This window comes from Daktulosphaira vitifoliae, unplaced genomic scaffold, assembly GCF_025091365.1.
Source record: "Daktulosphaira vitifoliae isolate Bord-2020 unplaced genomic scaffold, ASM2509136v1 Scaffold_2, whole genome shotgun sequence".
Classification (NCBI taxonomy): Eukaryota; Metazoa; Arthropoda; class Insecta; order Hemiptera; family Phylloxeridae; genus Daktulosphaira; species Daktulosphaira vitifoliae.
In genome coordinates this window covers 26,854,248-26,874,926 of record NW_026099573.1, presented here as the reverse complement: position 1 = coordinate 26,874,926, position 20,679 = coordinate 26,854,248, and the positions used below count along the sequence as shown (strand labels likewise).

The 20,679-nt window shown below is 23.9% G+C and overlaps 1 protein-coding gene across 3 annotated transcripts; it reads right to left on the bottom strand.

Moving 5' to 3' along the window:
* Positions 1-1,589: 1,589 nt before the first annotated feature.
* Positions 1,590-20,679, bottom strand: LOC126897191 (single-stranded DNA-binding protein 3). Of its 3 annotated transcripts, XM_050670597.1 has the most exons (16): positions 20,549-20,679; positions 19,950-20,085; positions 19,221-19,293; positions 18,092-18,153; positions 17,945-18,029; positions 16,831-16,872; positions 14,589-14,675; positions 13,712-13,777; positions 13,562-13,639; positions 13,070-13,115; positions 12,287-12,316; positions 8,644-8,837; positions 3,093-3,134; positions 2,564-2,624; positions 1,957-2,021; positions 1,590-1,902 (listed from the first exon to the last, which is right to left on the bottom strand). In XM_050670597.1, exons 2-16 carry the CDS (start codon positions 20,003-20,005, stop codon positions 1,684-1,686), a joined length of 1,206 nt encoding a protein of 401 aa, XP_050526554.1. In that variant the 5' UTR covers positions 20,006-20,085; positions 20,549-20,679; the 3' UTR covers positions 1,590-1,683. The 3 variants fall into 3 exon arrangements, with proteins under 3 accessions (XP_050526554.1, XP_050526555.1, XP_050526556.1); XM_050670598.1 differs by lacking the exon at positions 12,287-12,316 and having other exon boundaries at positions 19,950-20,615; XM_050670599.1 differs by lacking the exon at positions 14,589-14,675 and having other exon boundaries at positions 19,950-20,615.

Here is a 20,679-nt window from a genome sequence, read left to right as displayed (position 1 = left end):
GGGAAAAAAAAAAAAAAAAAAAAAAAAAAAAAAAAAAAAAAAAACACATTATAGTAAAATTAATACCTTCTCCGCTTCGCATCGAAGCTAAAAGAATATTAAGAGTTAAGTGAATTATCTTATACAGACACATATGCAGAAAAAATTCATATTAGAAACCTCCAGTAGCAGATTTTCATTATTTTTTTGGAGTGGGTCCTTAAGAATAAAATTTTCTTAGAATTCTAATCAGTCTTACCTTACATATTATATAAGTTAAAAATACTATTTTTTGTGAGGGATTCAGATCCCAGAAAGTTACCAACTGCGACTAAAAACCCCCTATAATGTATATAACAATCATTATTTTTGAAGATTTTTAAAAGTAGTATTTTTTTGCAAAAATTTGGTGGTCACATGAATGGAAGGGGGCTCCTGTCCTCCAGAAATACACTGTTGGTATGTTTAAAAGAGAATAAATTAAAGTACGCTACCTTAGTATAGTCCCTATACCACAAAAATAAATCTTGAATATGAAATAATTATGTTTAATTAAGTAAATTACTTAATTAAACACATTTTTTAATTTAAATATTTTCACAAATAACAGTAATAAAGAACTCGTTTTTAAACTTAATTACACAAAAAAATGTTTATTTAAGATTAACAAAAAAGTTAGACTTGTCTGGTTGTTGCTTAAGCCCTTAATTTTTTTTGTCTCATTGAATTATTTACAAGTAAATAAAAGTTAATTATTTGATAATTTTCCTAATTTATTAAAATGGTATAGTTTGTGTAAAACTCTAAGTTGTCAAGATTTTGTAATTAATTTTTCTTGAATTTAAGTTTAAGATAATCTTTAAGTTTGTGTTAAAAATAACAAGAAAATCTATACTATTCAATGAAATGATATCAACTTAACCTTATTTGTCTCAGTAAACTTCATTCTAAAATAACAAGATGTTTTAACTTGAATCTAAGAAATTGATAACCTAGAATCTGACATTAACTAGAGAATATATTTTACTTAATTAAAAGGACAGTTTTGAAGTTTAAATAATATTTGTTTGAAGTTTTTCTTCATTATATGCTAAAACATTAAAAAAAAATACATCTTAGGTTCTTCACTTTTTTACAATACTGATACATTTATGAATAAATTACAATATTATTAATTTTTCAGTTTCAGTTTTATATTTACAGAATATAAACTTTTATTAATATCACAAAATATCATGAAACTAAATAATGAAGCAATACTATGTGTTAAATAAAAGTGTGCAGAATTTTTCCAACTGATTAAATGTTTTATATTTGAGGTTATATTAAATTAATATTGGAAAAAAATGATTACAGAACAAGTATTTTAAGAGAAATAAAAAAAAACTTAATATAATAAAAATTTTTGTACAAACAATATATAAAATATATTTATCTACATTAATTATTTACTTGAAATATTAATGATGATATAATAATAATGTTATGAAACTGATAAAATTACATTTTTTAAGTGATTCATGAAATTATCACCTTTTACGACACCAATTATATATATAAAAAAAAAAGAACTGTTAAAAATAGTGAATGTTTCAATGCGTTATATATAAACATTTCTAAACAACAGAATAAACTTATTATTCTGTTGTTTCATAAATTGGAAAATATAAACTTATTTTGTAAAAAAAAAAATTGATCGTGCTTTTAGTATAAGTCTAGACCAATCACATTTTCTCCTGTTCCTCCAAAGCCTGCAAGATTATAATCACCCATACCATTACCACTATCTTCTCTAGGGGTTCCAGGAGGTCCTGGGGAATTTTTCATACCATCAAGCCCATCTCCATTTAATACAGAACTCATTGAATTTGGTGCCATTGGACCAAGTGACCCACTGTCTGGTACATTGTTCATTTGAAAATCCTATAACATAACAAAAAATAAATACAAACACTGGGGAAAAAATATAATACTTACATTAGACATACTAGTCACTGGTTTCATCATAGTGTACATGTTTTCACCTCCAGAGTTGGAAGAATCTATAAAAGAATTTTTTTGGAGATAAGTTATTAAATAAGGTGTAAACACACATTAATTTAACTAGCTTGATTACGGGGAAATATTATATCTTGCTAAGTACAAATTTCATTATTTACTTAAAAAAATAAATAAATTTGTAATGATAAAATTTATAATCAAATTAAATAAATATTCTATGGTATTTTAAATTAGCTACTAGCAACTTTTACATAAGACCCATATTTTTATAACCCTCCTAATAATACTAACACAAAGAGTTTATTTTATGTTTTTACATTTTGTAAATTTGAAAACATTGACCCACATAGGTAAAAAGGTTGCTAATTTTCATTTTGAATCATCATATTTGAGTAAGCAATGAAAAAATTACTGTTCTTAATGTAATTTGATACTAGATTCTTTTATGATTATTAATTCTTAATAGTTTTTATTAGATTTTCTCATAATAGAATTTCTACCAATAAAAAAATCTTGTTAAAAAAAAAATCATTAACTATAGTAAAACTAATGATTTATTAATTCTCAACATTATTATTATTACCTTGAGGACTTTGCATTATAGGTGTTCCAGGGCCTGGAGGGCCACCTGATCCTGAAGGTCCCTTCATATAAAAAATATCAATTTCAAGTTAAAAAGAAATAAAAGGGTAAAATACATTAGCATCAAAATGATACATTTTTAGTATTTATTAATTCATTTTTTTATTCAGTAATTAAATCAAAGCATGTTTAAAGCACAATTGGTCTTTAAAATACTAAAATGATATTTAAATGAGAAATATTTTAATGTAGATATAAAATTCAAGAAAGAAATTATATTTTTAAAATAATTGAAGCATTATGCAAGTACTAAAATGTATTTTTTAATGCTTATATTATTTATATAAAAAGGCTTTCAAAGTTAAAAAATAAAATGTTATAATATAATCATTAAAATGGAATTACATTTTTTTCTTTAAATATTTTCAGAAAAATTATTTTTTATAATTGCTATCTATTAATAAAATTTTTGAAATTTGAAGGAAATATTGAAAGATAAAAATGAGATGTTACAAATAATTTTAACTTACACCATATGCACCAGGAGATGACGATGATGAATAACCCATTGGCTAAAAAAATGAATACTATTTAGTGATTTAAAGTTAAAACAATATAGAAAGAATTAACAAAAAAAAAAAAAAAAAAAAGACTAAAGTGTGATTTAATAAATTGTCATAACACTAGCACTGGAAAATAATAAAAAACATTTACTAGAATAAAAAGTTTAAAGCTTATTAAAAGTATCTATTTTTATTTTTTATTGTAAGAGTACTACGAAAGTAAATTCAGGTTGACAACTTAGAGTTATATAGCCTCCTAAATTTACCATAGCCTTCCATATTTGTAGAATATATGTATTAATATATAAAAACATTTTAGGATGAGGAAAACAGAATTTTTTTTATTAATTTACTCCTATGAAGAGTACATATTATTAAAAAATGTGCGTGTATAATATTATTATTTAAAATATGTCTCAGACATAATAATAGAGACATAGATACAAGGTGGTAGAATAACTAATTCTCTCAATATATTTCAAAATATAAATTATATTATTTTTTTTTTCAAGTTAATAGTATTATACATTTTATAATTTTACAAAAAATTTCTATCCTTTTCTTTTCTCTTTAAAATTTTATTAACTTCAGATTTTTAAATGTAAATAGATATATTTAATCAACTTACACACTAGAAAATAATTTATCCAAGAAAATGACTGATTGTGAATAACTTTTGGACCAGTTTTTAGAAAATATTAGATCTTTAATATAATCACTGGAAGTTAAATATGGATTTGTTTATTTTTATTTCTACATATCAATGAACTGAGCTATTTCTCCCATTTTTCTTTTTCATAAAAATGTTTATAAATTTTAAAACACTAATCCAAAGTTGATATCAACCAGACATTTTTTAGATATAACATTTCCTAGTTTGTAAGATAGTTAATTCCCTTGTGGTTTAAAGTTAGAATAGGACCACAATAATTCATTCTTATCATAAAAGTCGATTAAAAGGAGGTAGTGGAGGGCAACCTTTACTACTGACCATTGACGAATTACACAGCAGATCTAATGGCAATGAAAGGGTTTGATGATAGCTTACTGGCTCATCAACTACAATACAGGAAGCAAGAGAAAACTACTGCAATATTGTGTCCTGTGGATAATGACATAATAAATACAAGAGTTAAAACGTTTTGGAGGTAAAAAAGTCTCCTATTTGGATATACAGATGGGGCCTATAGCTTTTAAGTATTCAATAAAGGAGAAGATTAAAGTAAGGAAAAGAAGAAAGCAATGTGGAATGTAAGGTCTTTATGAATCTATGGTAAGTTAGAGAATCTTAAAATTGAAATGGAACGACTTAAAATAGATATGATGGCAATCATAATTAAATAATCAAAATGAATAAAGGAAGGAGATTTCTAGTCAGGAGACTACAGAATTATATTTAGTGGAGATGGTCATAGAGAACAGGAGTCGGTTTTATATTGAACAGAGAAATCTATAAACAAATAAGTGAAGTGATAGAAATGACAAAAGAAAAGGTAAACCTAATTGTATTAGAAAACTGGAATGCAGTAGTAGGAGAGACAAAAAAACATGGAGTAACAGATTCATTTGGTCTAGGCAAGAGAAATAGGTTAATTGAGCTTAGAAAAGAAAGATATTTGATCATTACAAATACAATATACTTACAACCAAAAAGAAGATATATATGTACCATGCCGGGAGCAAAGACATGATATTAAATAGATTATATATTAATAAGGAATAGGTATAAAAACCAAGTAAAAAAATGCAAGTTACCTAGGGGTGGACATCAACAGTGCTCATAATCTAGTATTAATGGAAACAAATTTAAGCCTGAAACAAAAAGAGGAAAATAACAGAAATACAAAAAGAAAATGGTGTATGTATAAAATAAAGAGTGAAGAAATAAGAAGAGATTTCATTTGTAAATAAACTATTGTAAGAGTAAAAGGAACCAGAGTAATATCAAAGGACATTGGGCCATAGAAAAAGATGCAGGACAAGAAAATATAGGATAGTCCAATTTGAGACAGCACTAAAAGAGCTCAAACCCAATAAAGCTACAGATATAAATAACATAAGTGGAGAAATGTTAAATGCAATAGAAGGCTAAGAAAATGAGACAACTTTTGAAATAATATTTGATACACAGAGTGTTCAGTAAGTAAGGAAACAGGTAAATTGTTACAAACAATGAGAACAATAGAAACCAGTTTCCTTACTTACTGAACACTCTATATATGAAAAAAGGTTGGTTCCCAAAGATTTTGAAAAGTGTTTAATGATATCATTAATGAAAAAAGAAATCTGAAAAATGTGAAAATCATAGAACCATAAGTTTAATAACACATGCATTAAAAATATTAATAAAGATAATTTACAATATANGAAAAAAGGTTGGTTCCCAAAGATTTTGAAAAGTGTTTAATGATATCATTAATGAAAAAAGAAATCTGAAAAATGTGAAAATGTGAAAATCATAGAACCATAAGTTTAATAACACATGCATTAAAAATATTAATAAAGATAATTTACAATATAATAAAAGCAAAAATAGATGACAACCTGAAGGAAGATCAATTTGGTATAGAAGGAATAGAGGAAAGGGAGGCAATACTGTACCTCAAGATGATCATGGAAAAAATGTGTATAGTAAACAAACTGATGTATATAGCATTCAACAATCAAAAAAGATTTTGACAACATCAACTGGGGAAAAATATTCAGCATTCTGAAAGCTATTAATATCGATATTAAAAACAGGGGAATTATTAATAAGTTATAATAATTAAATGAAAAGGCTGTGATAACAAAGAAAGAACATAAATCTAGGGAAGGAGCAAATACTGAAAAAGGAGTTTGACTAGGGTGTAACTTATTACTCACACTATTTAATTTGTATATTGAAAATGTCCTAAAAATGAAAAGAAAATGATAAATAATAATAATGAATAAACAATGTTAGTGCACATATGTTGTGGTGTTTTGCAGACTACATAGAAATGATAGCGGAAAGTGAAGAATTAAGTAATATCTTAATAGAAATGATTGATATCTGTAAGGAGTTAAAAAATGAAAGTAAACAAGAACAAAAATAAAATACTAATGCAGCAAGCAAACATTGATTTTAAACAAAACAATCGAAAATCATATATGCTGGAAAAGTAAGGTGGATATAAAGAGCAGATTAGCACAAGAAAACAGTGATTTTACAAGCAGAAACACCTATTCATGGCAAACAATGTTAGTCTGGAGACCATACAAACTTTTATTAAGAGTTTTGCATAGAGTATACCCCTTTATGGGGCAGAAACATGAACAATACTTAAGCAGGAAGAAAAAAGATCAAAGATTTTGAAACATGATGTTGGAGGAGAACACTTAAAATTTGAAAATGAAGAAGTATACCTAAATATTAACAGACAGAAAACAATATGGAAGACAATCACAAAAAGGAGAAAAAAATGGATTAATAAAAAAACAATTTTTTAATAAAATATAATAAAAAACAATGAATGGATAACAACATTAATAGAAAGAAATATAGAAGGAAAAGCTGGAAGAGGTAGACCAAGAATACCAATTATGAAACAGATCATAGAAGACATAGGAAAAACCAATTACAAAGACTTGAAAGTAACTGTGATGGATAGGGACAAGTGGAGGTCCATCAAAGTCATTGAATCAATCTTAGGATTGAAAAAAAAGTTGGTAAACACACAAATTTTGATTTAAAAATTTTAAATCAATTTAAAAAATTAAATCCCCCTATAAAATTTTATAGGGAAATAATACTAAATTGTTGTCTGGAAATTATAAAATGTAGGATACTATTAACTTCTGAAAATAAAACATTATATTAGGATTTATTTTTATTAAATAGCCTTATAAACCCCCATTAAGGGCTATAGCGGCTTCCTCCAAAGAGGTTTTGTAACCATGATACTCCAGGACGAATGGTTAGTCCGTCGCCAGAGAGAGCAATGACGACTGCAATTACCAAACTGATCTCTCATTCAGCAAATGAATCTGCCTGTTACCAAGTTTTATAACAGAGGCAGTGCACGTCAAGCACTGCTACGTTATCGACTCGTTTGTACCGTCTCTCTATGATTAATATTATTTTAAATATTGTGCAAGTGATAGTTAAACAATCACTCTATAAATAAGGGGAAAAAAATTATAAATGTTATAAATAAGTATATTAACACAGTTCATTTTTTAAACATACATTTTATATTACTAATTATAATTTTTTAAATTAGTTTTATACTCTTAAGAGAAAATTTTTAAAAATATATTACACAGCCTAAGGTTAATAATTCATAAATAAATAATAATTATCCATGTAATTGATTCACCTTGTATCTTTGAAAATATAGTACTTAATTACAACAATTAAGTTTCAAGTTTTATTAACATGAAATAAATGTGTGAATATTTTCTTATAGTATAAAATAAAATTTGAGAGAGGGTGATAAATCATTGAAAAAAAATACATAGAGAACAAAATTAATATCATAATAGCACTAAATTTTTCTCTTCAATTTATGCTTATGCCTTTTAAATCACAATCAATTATTATTTTTAAAGTTTACATTATTAAAGTTTAAGAATCCTTAGTTCATAAAAATTATTCATTCGTCTTGAAAATATTAATTAATTTTTCATTAAAAAGACTTACTAGATTTTTCCAATATGCATCTAGTATAAAAAATTAATAGTTTAATTTTTTCTTAAAAATTCTATTGAAATATTATTTCAAGACTGTAATACTGTAAGACTGAAATACTCAGGTAGATTAGATATTCATATCACGGCATATGACTGCTATAATTTCAAATAAGATTGCTAATCAAAATTTAATAAATGTTTCTTAAAAAAACATTAATTTTTTGATCAATTAATTGANCAAATAAGATTGCTAATCAAAATTTAATAAATGTTTCTTAAAAAAACATTAATTTTTTGATCAATTAATTGAAATTATTTCATTTTATTAAATTTTTGCAATGTATACAAGTTTATATACATAAAAATATATCATGATTAGAATAATTTGAGCCTAAATACATTTCGTATTATTAATAGCAATAGCAACAATTTCAGTAGAAGTAGCACATTTGTTGAATTCCACAAATTAAGTTCTACATATTTTTTAAACAAGTTGAAAATTTATTTTAAAAAAGAAGTTTAATTGGTAATAATTTTATGAAAGCCAATTTTACGAAAAAAGTGACTAAAAGAGACTTCGGTTTCTCACTTCCAGTCCTGTTGATATAATTTATAATTGTATAATATAAATTTTAAAAAAATTGTAAGAAATATAAAGTATATATTTTTAATAAAAAGTGGTTACAAAAAAATTACTTGATCTTCTTACATTAAAAATTTTTTAGATCATCCTAATTATTCAATAAGTAGAATAAAGAAATTTCTAATAAAAATAGTATTGCATAGTTAAAAACAAAAAATTAGTAAACAGTTAACTCAAATTGAATATTTAAAAATAAATATTTGAAGTATAATTATCACTTACCGTGTTCAAATTTGACTGCCAATGTGATGGTCTTCCAATAGGACCACCACTCATTGATATTGGAGGCATGTTACTTGATCCTAAAGTAGCATTTGGAGGTGGTCCTCGCATACCAGGTCCTCCATAAGAACCCAAAGGACCCATACTTCGCGGAGGGTTCATTCGTGGATTTATAGGTCCCATGCTAGAAGCTCCTTAAATTAAATATATGCAATAAGTATATTTTAACATACTTTACTTAAATTTATTTTTATAAATAAATTGCATATATTAATAATATATTATTTTGTACTTGGGCCTAGTCTGTATTAATAAATAGCAAAATTTTAAAATAAAATAATTTATATTTTAAATTATTTAAAATTTTGCAATTCAAGAAAAAAATGTTTTTTAACTATAATTTTTTCTTTAAATATCTAGTAGTAGTTTAATACAAAATAATATTTCAACTGATAAAAAATACAGACAAGTTATTAATTATATTTATATAAGTGAAACAGATCTAATTGATAACTTTTATAGCTTTTGATTCAATAATCATTTTGCTGTAAATTTTTTAAATATCATTTTTAATTTTTGAAACAATGTTAAAAGCATATTTATTTTTATTTTTTTAAAAATTGCTGTTTCTTAGAGATTTTTTTACATTTTTTTATGAATCAATAGCAATTTTAGGATGATAAATTATTGAGTTATAAGCATTTTAATACATAGATTATGCATAAATATAATTTAAATTAAAAAAAAATAATTTTTTTTTACTTCATTATAAAAATTATAAATTTAATATAGTTTCCAATAATGCATAAATTATTTAAAAAGCATATTACAGTGGAATTTTAATTGCATCAAGAGTTATAAGAGATGTTAGTTAGATCTGTTCCATATGTATATAAAACCACAAAATAATTTTAGATTTTATAAAAATAATACATGCATTCTGTATTTATATGAAGTTAATAGCAGGGCTATAAATGTATAAAATCCTGTTTTATGCATTCATAAAATTTATTTGAACCACTTCTAAGACACTGAACTTCGTGAAAAATTATAACTGTACATAGTACCACAGAAATATTTTTTGTTCTAGAGAAGGAGCGATCCCCTCTATGTAAAATTAAATTTCTAATTACACAGTTTAGAGTTAAAAAAACTAACAGAAATATCTATTTATCATAGAAAAACTCAGGATGATCAAAATAAACTTAATTAATGCATAAAGTTTATATTAATCACATTGAGTACATCAATGAAAAATAAATATTCGTTTTTGTTTTTCTTAAACTTAATCAATGTATATTAATTAAGATTTTATTTTTGAGGTAAGGGAGTAAAGGATCACCTTCCTAGAAAAAACGAAGAAAGTTCTTTTGGTACTGTAATATAACTGTTATACATTTTCATTAAGTTGAATGTCTTGGAAGTGAACCAAACAAATTTTATATATGTATTAAGTCCCAAATACTAGTAATTATTCTAAATTATATATTGGGTTATTATTTTGAACTGAAGCAGTTAAATGTTTTATAGCAATAATAAGCAAATCATAAGCCAAAATTAAAAAAAATTTCATCTATATATAAATATGTAGAAAATCAACAGACAGCAACACAGTTTTTTCCATTTAAAATATTATAATATTATTACACATATACAGTATTTATCATATCCAAGTTATAAAACATTTACAAAAACATAAATGAATGACACAAAAATACATCTTAAACGACTCGCACAACACTCGCTAATGGTAGATGATATTATTACCCACCTCCAGACCATAGAAATGGTGGCATCTTAATATTGACAGCATATATATATATATATATATATATAGCGAACAAAAAGTAAGGAAACAGGTTAATTGTTACAAATAATGAGAACAATAGAAACTTGTTTCCTTATTTACTGAACACACATATATATATTATAGATGAAATTTTTTTAAATTTATAATTATTCTAATAATGAAACTTTAATGTAACTCAACAAAAGATGTTCATAAGCATAAGTTTTAATGATTTCTATTAGCTTTTCAAACTATTTTAATATTATAAAAACTATACATGATGCATTATTTTAAACATAATTTTGTATGATATACATGTTAATATTAGTTTGTAAGCGTAAAAGTTTTTCATAACTTTGAGAAATTAAAAAAGTTTATATAATACTACATCAATAAATATACATAAGAAATTTGATTTAAGTTAAACCATTTTTGTGTGAATAGTAAAATGATATCTGTGCAAAAAAAATATACAAGGTAATTATTTTAGCGTTAGCCACTAAATTTCTCTTAAAATAGTAATTATGTGTAAAAAAATTATTTTTAGTATTTTTTAGTGTCATATATTTCTTGATTTTTGAGTTCAGTGGACCATTCAGTCGCCACCTTAGTGCTGTTGTTCAGCTTCAATGTTACTGGGTAGGTGACCATACAGGAACTTTTATAATGACCTCAAAATGGTATCCTCAGCTACAATGAAAATATTTTAGGTCGACATTTAATATAAAATTCTGTCAAATAATTAAGGCAGAGCCGACTCTAAAAGGTTTGAGAAAAAGTTACGGTGATGATGATAATATATTTCTCAATTTATTAGTTGTTAATTACTTTTTTAATTCATTTCTTTTACCTTATAATAATATCAACTTTATTTTTTTTTAATGGCAATATAAAAGTTAAAACTAACTAACTTAAAAAATAAAAGTTATTACCATTTTAAAATAGACTTGAGATGAGGCATGGGGATGATAATATTTGTCATTAGACATTTCTCCAAAGTATAAAATGTCATTAAAATTCAAAGTACTTGCCCAAAAGTTGTTATTGAACAGCGACTTTTTTAACTAAATCGTTTTTTATTTTAATATAGTTAAATTTGTATTTTGCCTTTAAAAAAAATTTAGTTGATACCTTATAAGATATAAAATTGAATAAAAATTAAAAATTAATCACTGATAAATAAAAAAATACTAAAATTCATTTATTTACAATATTTATTATTTTAAGAGAAATTCTGCAGTTAGAATTAGAAGAATCCCCCTGTATAAATGTTATATATAAATATAGAATGATCCTTGATGTTTTAATAAATCAAATAACTTTTGATACAATTAATTTTCACGTTACTTTTTTTTATAATAATTTTTACAGTTTTGCATATAGTTTATTGTCTCTAATAAAAAATGTATAAAATATTTTCCTTTTAACTTTTTCAAAATTTTAAAATAACCATTTTTTTTTTTTTTAAATTGATGGATTCATAACCATTAAGGTTTAGTATTATTAAGTTATAAGTATTTTAATACATAGAGTGGGTATATAATACAGGTGGAGTCACATACACCAGTACGAGCTGACCCACATGCATACATAACAATTTAATGTAATAAAATGCTTGAAAATCAATAAGTACTCATCCTTTAATTGTTATTGAGTTAAACAATGGCTACTCATAAATTAAAAAGGAAATTATTTATTTATTTTTCTTATTAAAAACAAATAATATATATATATATTATAAATTAATAGTTAGATACAGCACAGTTAATATTATAAGATATTCTTTCATGAATACAAAAATATACAACCAGGATCATATATGATTCAATAAAATTTAACTAAGTAAGCGCATACCTTGCCAACCTACAAATTCTCCGGCTTCACCTACATATGAGACAAAAAAATATAATTAAATAAAAGTAATATACTTGAATAATATAAACAATTTCTGTAATTTAACAGTTAAATCAAGTTGAGGTATTATAATAAAAAGGATTTAGTGATATTTCAAAAATTATTCTTATGTTTCTGAATGAATGAAAATACTTTTAAAAAATGGTTAATCAGCTTTCAAAAATCTAAGAACCTATTTTTTATTTAATGTGATCATTTGTTTAGTGATATATTCAAGATTTGTTCAAGAAATACATAAGAACATTTGTTATTGCCTCCTCCGAGTTGTATTATTAATATATAATTTTTATTTAAAGGGGTTAAATCATAGAACTCATTGATGTTGCTTTTANTAATATATAATTTTTATTTAAAGGGGTTAAATCATAGAACTCCTTGATGTTGCTTTTACTTATGTGACAATATATTATTAATATAATGTTGAAATTATCATTTATCTATAAAAATAGATGGCTAAAATACATCCAATAAACACTTTTTTTTTTTGTGTCAATAACAAAATTATGTTGAAAAAATTAAATAATTTCTTTATCAAATATGAATTTATTTAGTGTTAAGAATACATGATATCATCTATCAATAAATAGTTAGGCTAAGTAGTTTTATTAAGTATTAAAATTTTAGTTGTGTTACAATATTAGGTAAAGCTCACTAATTATTAAATAAATTAACTGATTTATGTTATAATAATGTAAAATAAAAACATTTATTTTATGTTTTTACCTTGTCTTAATGGATCCATTCCAGGCATCAATGGTTGGCCAGTAGCCTAAATCGAAAAATTATGAATTTATTAATTAAGTATTAAGCTCAATTAAGTACCAAACCCCATAAACAATTTTTTTTTTATATAAAATTAATAATTCGTTTTTATAAATTAAAAAAAAAAGAAAATTAAAATTAAAAATTTTACGTTCATTTTTTTTAAGCTAATTTTAAAAGAACAATTTTATATATAAAATTAATTCTTTAGTTATATAAAAGTTCAGATATATTCAACATACAAAAATTACAAATTAATAACAAGTAGACTAATTGATTTGAAAATTATGCTTTTTAATCAACAAATTTCAAACATGTTAGATTTATATTTAAGGCACTGGGTTTCATACATAGCTCAAAAACATCAACTAATAACAAAAAATATTACTTATAATAAATTATTGAATAACATAACACAAATAATGTATGTATTGAGTACATAAAAAAACTCACGGAATTAAAATCATTTCCAAGCGGTGACATTCGAATTCCTGGTCTAGGACCCCCTTGAAAACGAGGGCCCATAAAAGGCTAATTACAAAAGAATAAAATGATATAAAAATTCAAATAAAGTTAGTTTATTAAAAATATTTTTTTTATTACCTGATTGGCTAAAATTTGTGAGGGAACTTGAGATTGTTGTGGAGGTGATGGTCTCATGGATGAATTCTACAGGAAAAAAATCAAAACCATAAATTAATAAAAAAAAAAAAAAAATTAGAATAATTAAAAATATATATTATTCTTAAATGCGAAGAATACAGTTAAGAAATATATTATGAAACTGAAAAATAACTCATATAATATTTAAAAAAATTGTCTAACAATTTATATGAGATGAATGAATTCAAGAAAGGATTTACTAAAAATAATAAAATGGACATAGTGCAGATAGAAGATTTGAATAACACATAAAATGAAACAATAGAAATTTCAATATTCTTATTTATTACAATAAAACTATTATAAAAATTACACTACTTTTACTCCCCTGAACAATTTGTAATTTAGACTTTTAGTTTTTTATTCTCACACTATCTAAATATTTATTTGATGTTGTTGAAAATATTATATTTTTTCAGTTTATTTTCAAACAAACTACTGTAAATATTATAATGATAATTGTTATATGTATATTTTATATAACAGAAAAAAAATTGTTAATGTAAATTATATGCTTTAAATAGCAAAAAAGATTTAAATAAGTAGAATAAAATATTAATTTTTCATTATATGAAGCTTAAAATTTTATAGATTGTCTATTATTACAGTAGTATCAAGAAAATATTAGTACTTATACTGGTATAAGTTAAAATAATGGTCATTATTTAACAGTCATAAAAATATCTATTTATTAACATTATTTTAATTTCCAGTAAAATTTTTTATTTTTATAAAAATTCTAAAAATTAATAAATTTAAAGAATGGAAAAATATTACTCATAAATTTTATAGCAATATTATTTGAAGAAAAATTTACTGGGAAAAATCCTCCAGATAGTGGTCCACTAGACATTCCATCATTTGGAGGTATTTGACCAAGAGGACTTGGAGCTGGCCCAGCATTCTATGAAAATATAGTAATTAAAACAATTATTTATTAAACAAGATATTTAATTAGGATATATCAGGTAAAAAAAGAAACATATTTATAGTTTATTTTTTTGTAAACCAAAAGTTTGCGCAAGTAAAAGATTATTATTAAATTTTACCTACCCATTAACTTGGGCAGCAACAAAGGCAATTGGGCGTGATTACATGTCTATCAAGTGTATATCACAATAAAATAGCTATTTAAATAACTAGGTTAAGTAAACAATGAGAGCGAATAAAAGTTAAGTCAAATAGTTAGGTAGCCTTGAGGAATTTTATCATTTTTCGTACAGAGTTAAGGTCTTGTTTCAGAGAGTAGGAGAGGTGGTGAGGTATCCCATGTGCCTCTCTTTGATGTTCATGCTTTATATTATAGATAGTACACGAAAAAAAAAATACAGATTTCTATACAAAATGTATAGAATTCATAAATAATAATAAGTAACAATAACTAATTTAATGGACAAATTAATTAAAGATAAATTTATGATACAATATAAATTCAAATGATTATTTTTGAAGGAATTTTAATTTAAGTCAATATTCTTAAAAAATTTGATGTTTGTACTAGAAAATGACAAGTCAAATATAAGTTTTCTGAAACTATTAAAATTTACCAGTTATGTTTTGAGATTTTTTAATGAATTTGGCTTTATATGAAGCATACTCAAAATATAATAAGTACTTGATTTTTAAAATTTTTGAAAATAATTTTATTGAAAAAAAAGTACTATTTTATAATAGAAAAAATGTTAGCTAATTTTCTATTTAAACACCTTTTCATTCTATGCAGGTTTAAAGACCTAGCACGAGATTTTTTATACCCTCTTCAAAGAAGTTTTCTATCAACTCCTTTTTCTACTTCAAGACTTCTTGCATCATCTGCTCATCAGTTGAAATTTATTTTGACCCATATGACCCTTCAGGTAGGTGAAAAAATAAAAGTCAGAAGATATCATGACAGGGGAGTAAGTTGAGTGGTTTAACATGTCCTAGCTAAATGGGTATAAAATCTCTTTAGTGGTCGTAGATGTGTGTAGACAAAGATTGTCATGCAAAAAACACTCTTTTAAAGAAACATTCCCCTCCTCTTATTTTTAATAACCCTTTAGATTTTTCTTAGAGTCTTTCAATATGTTGTTACATTTATTGTCTCTTCTTAATGTAGAAATTCAATAAAATTATTCCTTTACTGGCCCAAAACACTAAAACCATGATTTTTTTCTAAAATTGTGGTTTTAAATTATTTTGCAGGCAATGCACCAGTGTGATTCTACTTACAATAAAACTCAAAAAATCGTCACTTACAAGTTCAAATCGCTGCAGAGTCAATTATTTCTGAACCCATCTTATACACAATTTTTAATATCATTTTATATGGTCTCTTATAAGAGAGTCTATAAATGTTGTAGAACATCACAGACAATTTATCCATAGTCAATCTTCACAAACAGTTTCCTAAATATTTTGTATCAACTTATCGGTCAAAATGGAAAGCCTTCCATTTTTTTTATTGTCATGAATATTTGTTTAGCCATCATTAAAGTTACAACACCACTTAAAAATGTTAATTAGATCCGTAATACTTTTGCAATAAATATTTTTAATTGGTGTATAAATGGCATTTTTCCTTTCGCCTGAAGAAACCGAAAAATAATTTGCACTTGGTAGGATTTTGTACTGATACTGATACTACAAAATTATTTTTTCTATAAAAAGTTTTATTTACGATCATATTTAATACAACAGTCAGTGTAATAAATATGCAAAAAAAAATAATACTTTCAGACTAAAAAAGCAGCAGTATTTGTTACTTTTTGAATATGCCTTATGTTATATAAAGTACATCTATTTAGGAATCTTTTAAAATAAATTCTATAATGGTCATGAGATTTTTTTTGTATCTAAAAATTTTTGTTTGGCATAGTTTAAAATCACTCAAAATTTTATGTCAAATAAAAAATTCATCTCACAATGAATAGCAAGGTTAGGTTATTGTTACATTTTTTTTTATTAAAATCTGTCCTAGCTATTTATATATTTATACTATTTATTATACAAAATGTTGGTTTAAAAATAAACTGTATTAAAAACATTAATTATACTGAATGACATTAACAAATACTTACATTAGGCAAACCATTTAATCCATAACCTGAATTCACAAAACCCTGAAAAAAAATTTAGAAGATAATACTTATGCTGCATAATTTTAATAATTTTTTTAATAATATTAACACAAATAAATGATTTTTTTTATTAAATGAGAAGAGATTTCATTTATATATGGTTCATTATTTTTTTTAATGCTTATTAATGTTTTAAAAAATCATCAACTATTAATAAGATTTTTCATTTAATATCTTATTATATAATAAGACATTGAAAAATTAGCGAATGCTGGAAAAATAAAGATATACGATTTTCAAATTTTTTTTTTTAAATGAAAGAACTTGACAACGCCATTCTAAGAAAATTATTTATGAAGATGAGAAAGTTTTTTGTTAAACACTGTAAGCATTCAAAATTTTTATCAAAAATGATCATTGCCTCCAGCATTTTTCAATTTAAATTCTGAAAGTTTTACCAAACCTACTCAGAGACATTCCAAAGGTACCCTGAAATTTCGTTGAAATCTGTTCATTTTTGACCGAGTCATGAGCTTCTTTCTTTTAAGTCCTTTCACAAATTTTTAATAAGATATGATTTTACTTTGCGTATCACAATTTCATTTAAATTTTATGTTAGTGTGTACTTTTCACTAATAACATGGCATTTAAAGTTTGTTCTTAATGATTGTTAAGTTTTCTTTTGTCTATCTGTTGTTTGAAATAATAATTAGTAGATTATTATGATCACAATTGTAATTATACCTAAGTAATTGGTAGTCATATTATTATTTTTTAAATTATTATTTAATCTAGAAGTGAGAATAATTTTTTGATAATCTGCTTTTGGAGTTATATTTTTTTATACAATACATATCGTGGCCGATTACTCCTACTGGAATCAGTGGCCTACCTGCAAGTACAGCTCAAAGGGCTTAATGCAGCATATGCTCATTGAAAATTAAATGAAAGTTAATTTCAATTATTTTTTTTATGAGATTTTCAGGTATTAAAAAGCATTCTTCATAATTTTTGTAGATAAAAATTACTATAATATTTTCACAAAAAATTTGTAAAAAAAAAAAATTTTTATATTAAATTACATAATGACATTTAAAAAATTGTAATTACTTACATAATCATGAAAAGCTTTTGCTTCACTTGAGTGTTCACACGAGTCTCGCCTTTCAGGAGCTGCACAATATAAATCCCAAAAAACACTGAAATAAGCAACAAATTTTACAATTAAATTTTTTTATACTTTAAGTTTAAAAATACTTACCACCACCAAGAATGCAAAAATCCTGGAGGTTCACCAAGCGTAATATTTTTTTCCCATCTTATCTAAAAAATTCATGTTTTAATTTAGTTACTTCTTAAAGTTTTTCAATACACAAACAATTAGTCTGTAATATATTATTGTAACTAGAGAATGTTTGTAAGTAAATAAAATATAGTTTAGATGACTTAATTTATTAATATGTATTTTTTTTTTTTATAAAGTTCATAAATTTTATTTCAGTCAGTTATAATTATTTTGCATTAATAATCCTAATTTTAAATTTTCATTACAAAATCTAATAAGATTTTAATAAAAACTAATAGTTACGAGTGAGCTATTAATCGAGCTAACTTATAGTGGGTTCAGTTTTAACTCCAATATGAACATTTTTTTATTTTAAAGTATTAAAATAATACTATTAACAACTCAGAAAGGAAAATACTTCTTAAAAATAAATTAGTTTTATTCAACTTATTATATACATATTTTCTATTTTTTTTCTATAAGTGTTTAAGACTCACATTATGAGTAACACACCACATATTTAATTTTAATTTTAGATTAATTAAAGAATAAAACTACATTACTATTCATCAAAATATATTTTTATATTTGAATTAAATTTACTGATATTTTAATATTTTTTGAAAAATGTTGACAACAAACTAATTAGTAAATTGATTAACAAAATGATAATCTAGTAAACTTTACAATAATATTTAATTAAGAATAAAGCGCTATAGAAAATTTGATATGCAAAAAAAAAAAATGGTAATCAACATTTAAAAATTTAAGAATTGCTATTTTGACAATTTAAACCAAAATACACATCATAAAAATTGATATATACATCTTTAATTCAGGGTATATATTTTGTTATTTAGAAGACACATTTTATATCAGAGGACACCATTTTAGATGCTGTATTCAAATATCATCAAGTAAATTTATTCGCTTAAAAGTATTGTTTAAGTTCAAAGTTCAAATGTTTAAATAAAATAATTGTATACAACATTTTTGAAGTACTTATTTTTTTTTTAATTAAACTTTTTTTAGATAAAATTGATCTTTTTTCAAAAATATTCTAATAAATATTTTTAATTAATTTAATCATACTTTAACAACTTACTTCATTTAAAAAAGTCTGAGCTGCTTTTTGTGCTCCAATATGTAGTAGATACTCATATACATACAAAGCCAACCTGTAAAAGTCATTATTAGTTTAAATAGCATATTTTTAAACCTAAATATAAGCTTATTTTAAATTAATTTTTTTGCTATAAAATACTAACTATTTCTAAAATTTAGAAAGAGTATTTTAAAATTTCTAAAAATTAATTCTTGGACCTTTATAAAAGTTGAAAACTAACATTTTCTTTATGTATAATGAACTTTTAAACAGATTGATAAATTTTAATAAGAACATTTTAAGGTTCATACTGGTCTATTGATATTATTTCTAGAAAATACAGCAGTTTTTCTATTTATATATCCGATATCTATAAAAAAAAATTAAAGTATATAATTAAGTGTTATATGTTTAATGCAATTTTTAGTAATTTAAATGGTTGAAATAATCTCTACTTTAGATAATTTTTATACTGCTTCAAAGTTATAAAAACAACAATTTTATTAACAAAAATTTATTACACTATAAGAGAGTTTTACCACCCTTAAATTGTAGCCTATACCCACTAATAGTATTTCATCAGATCTATATTGATTTTAGGTAGCTAGGACCCAAAGGAAATTTCATGACAATATCAAATAGTCATTGAGTATTACCTGACATATTCCAAACATAAATTTAACTGAAATCTAATATTCAAAGCATAATGTAATATAAAATTGTATTTACTTTTCTCTAGCTTGGGCATCAGAAGGTACAGCTGCATTTTTTCCTTTATTATACATTTTCTTTCTTTAATATGCTTGATGAGTTATCAAAAATTACTGTCAAGAATCTTAAGTCCGTAAATTTCACATTAAGTGTTCTATGAACAATTGTCAAGTTACTTAAAAATATTGATTAGAACGTTGTCATAGTTTTTAAAATTCTCTAGATCGATGAAACAGTCAGGGTAAAACAAGAATTAAGTAACGTGTCCGTGTACCGCGCGATTACTTATTATAACCGGTACACTTATTTCCAATGATTATTACTACCGGGTAAGTCTGGTCCACCATTTAGTGTCCTTCGTGCAGTTGTAATCTCGCGCGCCACAGCGATAGTAAATTATCAATAACAAAAACGTTAAGTTAAGCTGTTTTAGTAATTAACAATTAGCATAACACTATTTTATTTATCATAAAATAAAGTATTAACTGCAACTACATAAAATTCTACACGACAGAAAAATTGAAATTTAATATATAAATTTCATTGATGATACACAATGTTTTATAATAGTATTATCATATAACGGAAATACATCACAGTTACAATAATTAATATACCTTATGATATACACGCAACAAAGCTCGCTAATAAGCAATTCGTATAACTGATCGCAAAATTGTAGACAGTTTCAATGTTCACAATTCTATGTAGTTTTGAAGAATTGATAATGAATCAACTTGTTGATAAC

Excerpts from the sequence above, each read along its gene's own strand:
- LOC126897191 (XM_050670597.1), bottom strand. The coding sequence starts at position 20,005 with ATGTATAATAAAGGAAAAAATGCAGCTGTACCTTCTGATGCCCAAGCT. Across the intron at positions 14,676-16,830 it reads GATTAAATGGTTTGCCTAAT|AATGCTGGGCCAGCTCCAAG; the intron begins GTAAGTATTTGT and ends ATATTTTCATAG. Across the intron at positions 13,778-14,588 it reads TATCTGGAGGATTTTTCCCA|AATTCATCCATGAGACCATC; the intron begins GTAAATTTTTCT and ends TTTTTCCTGTAG.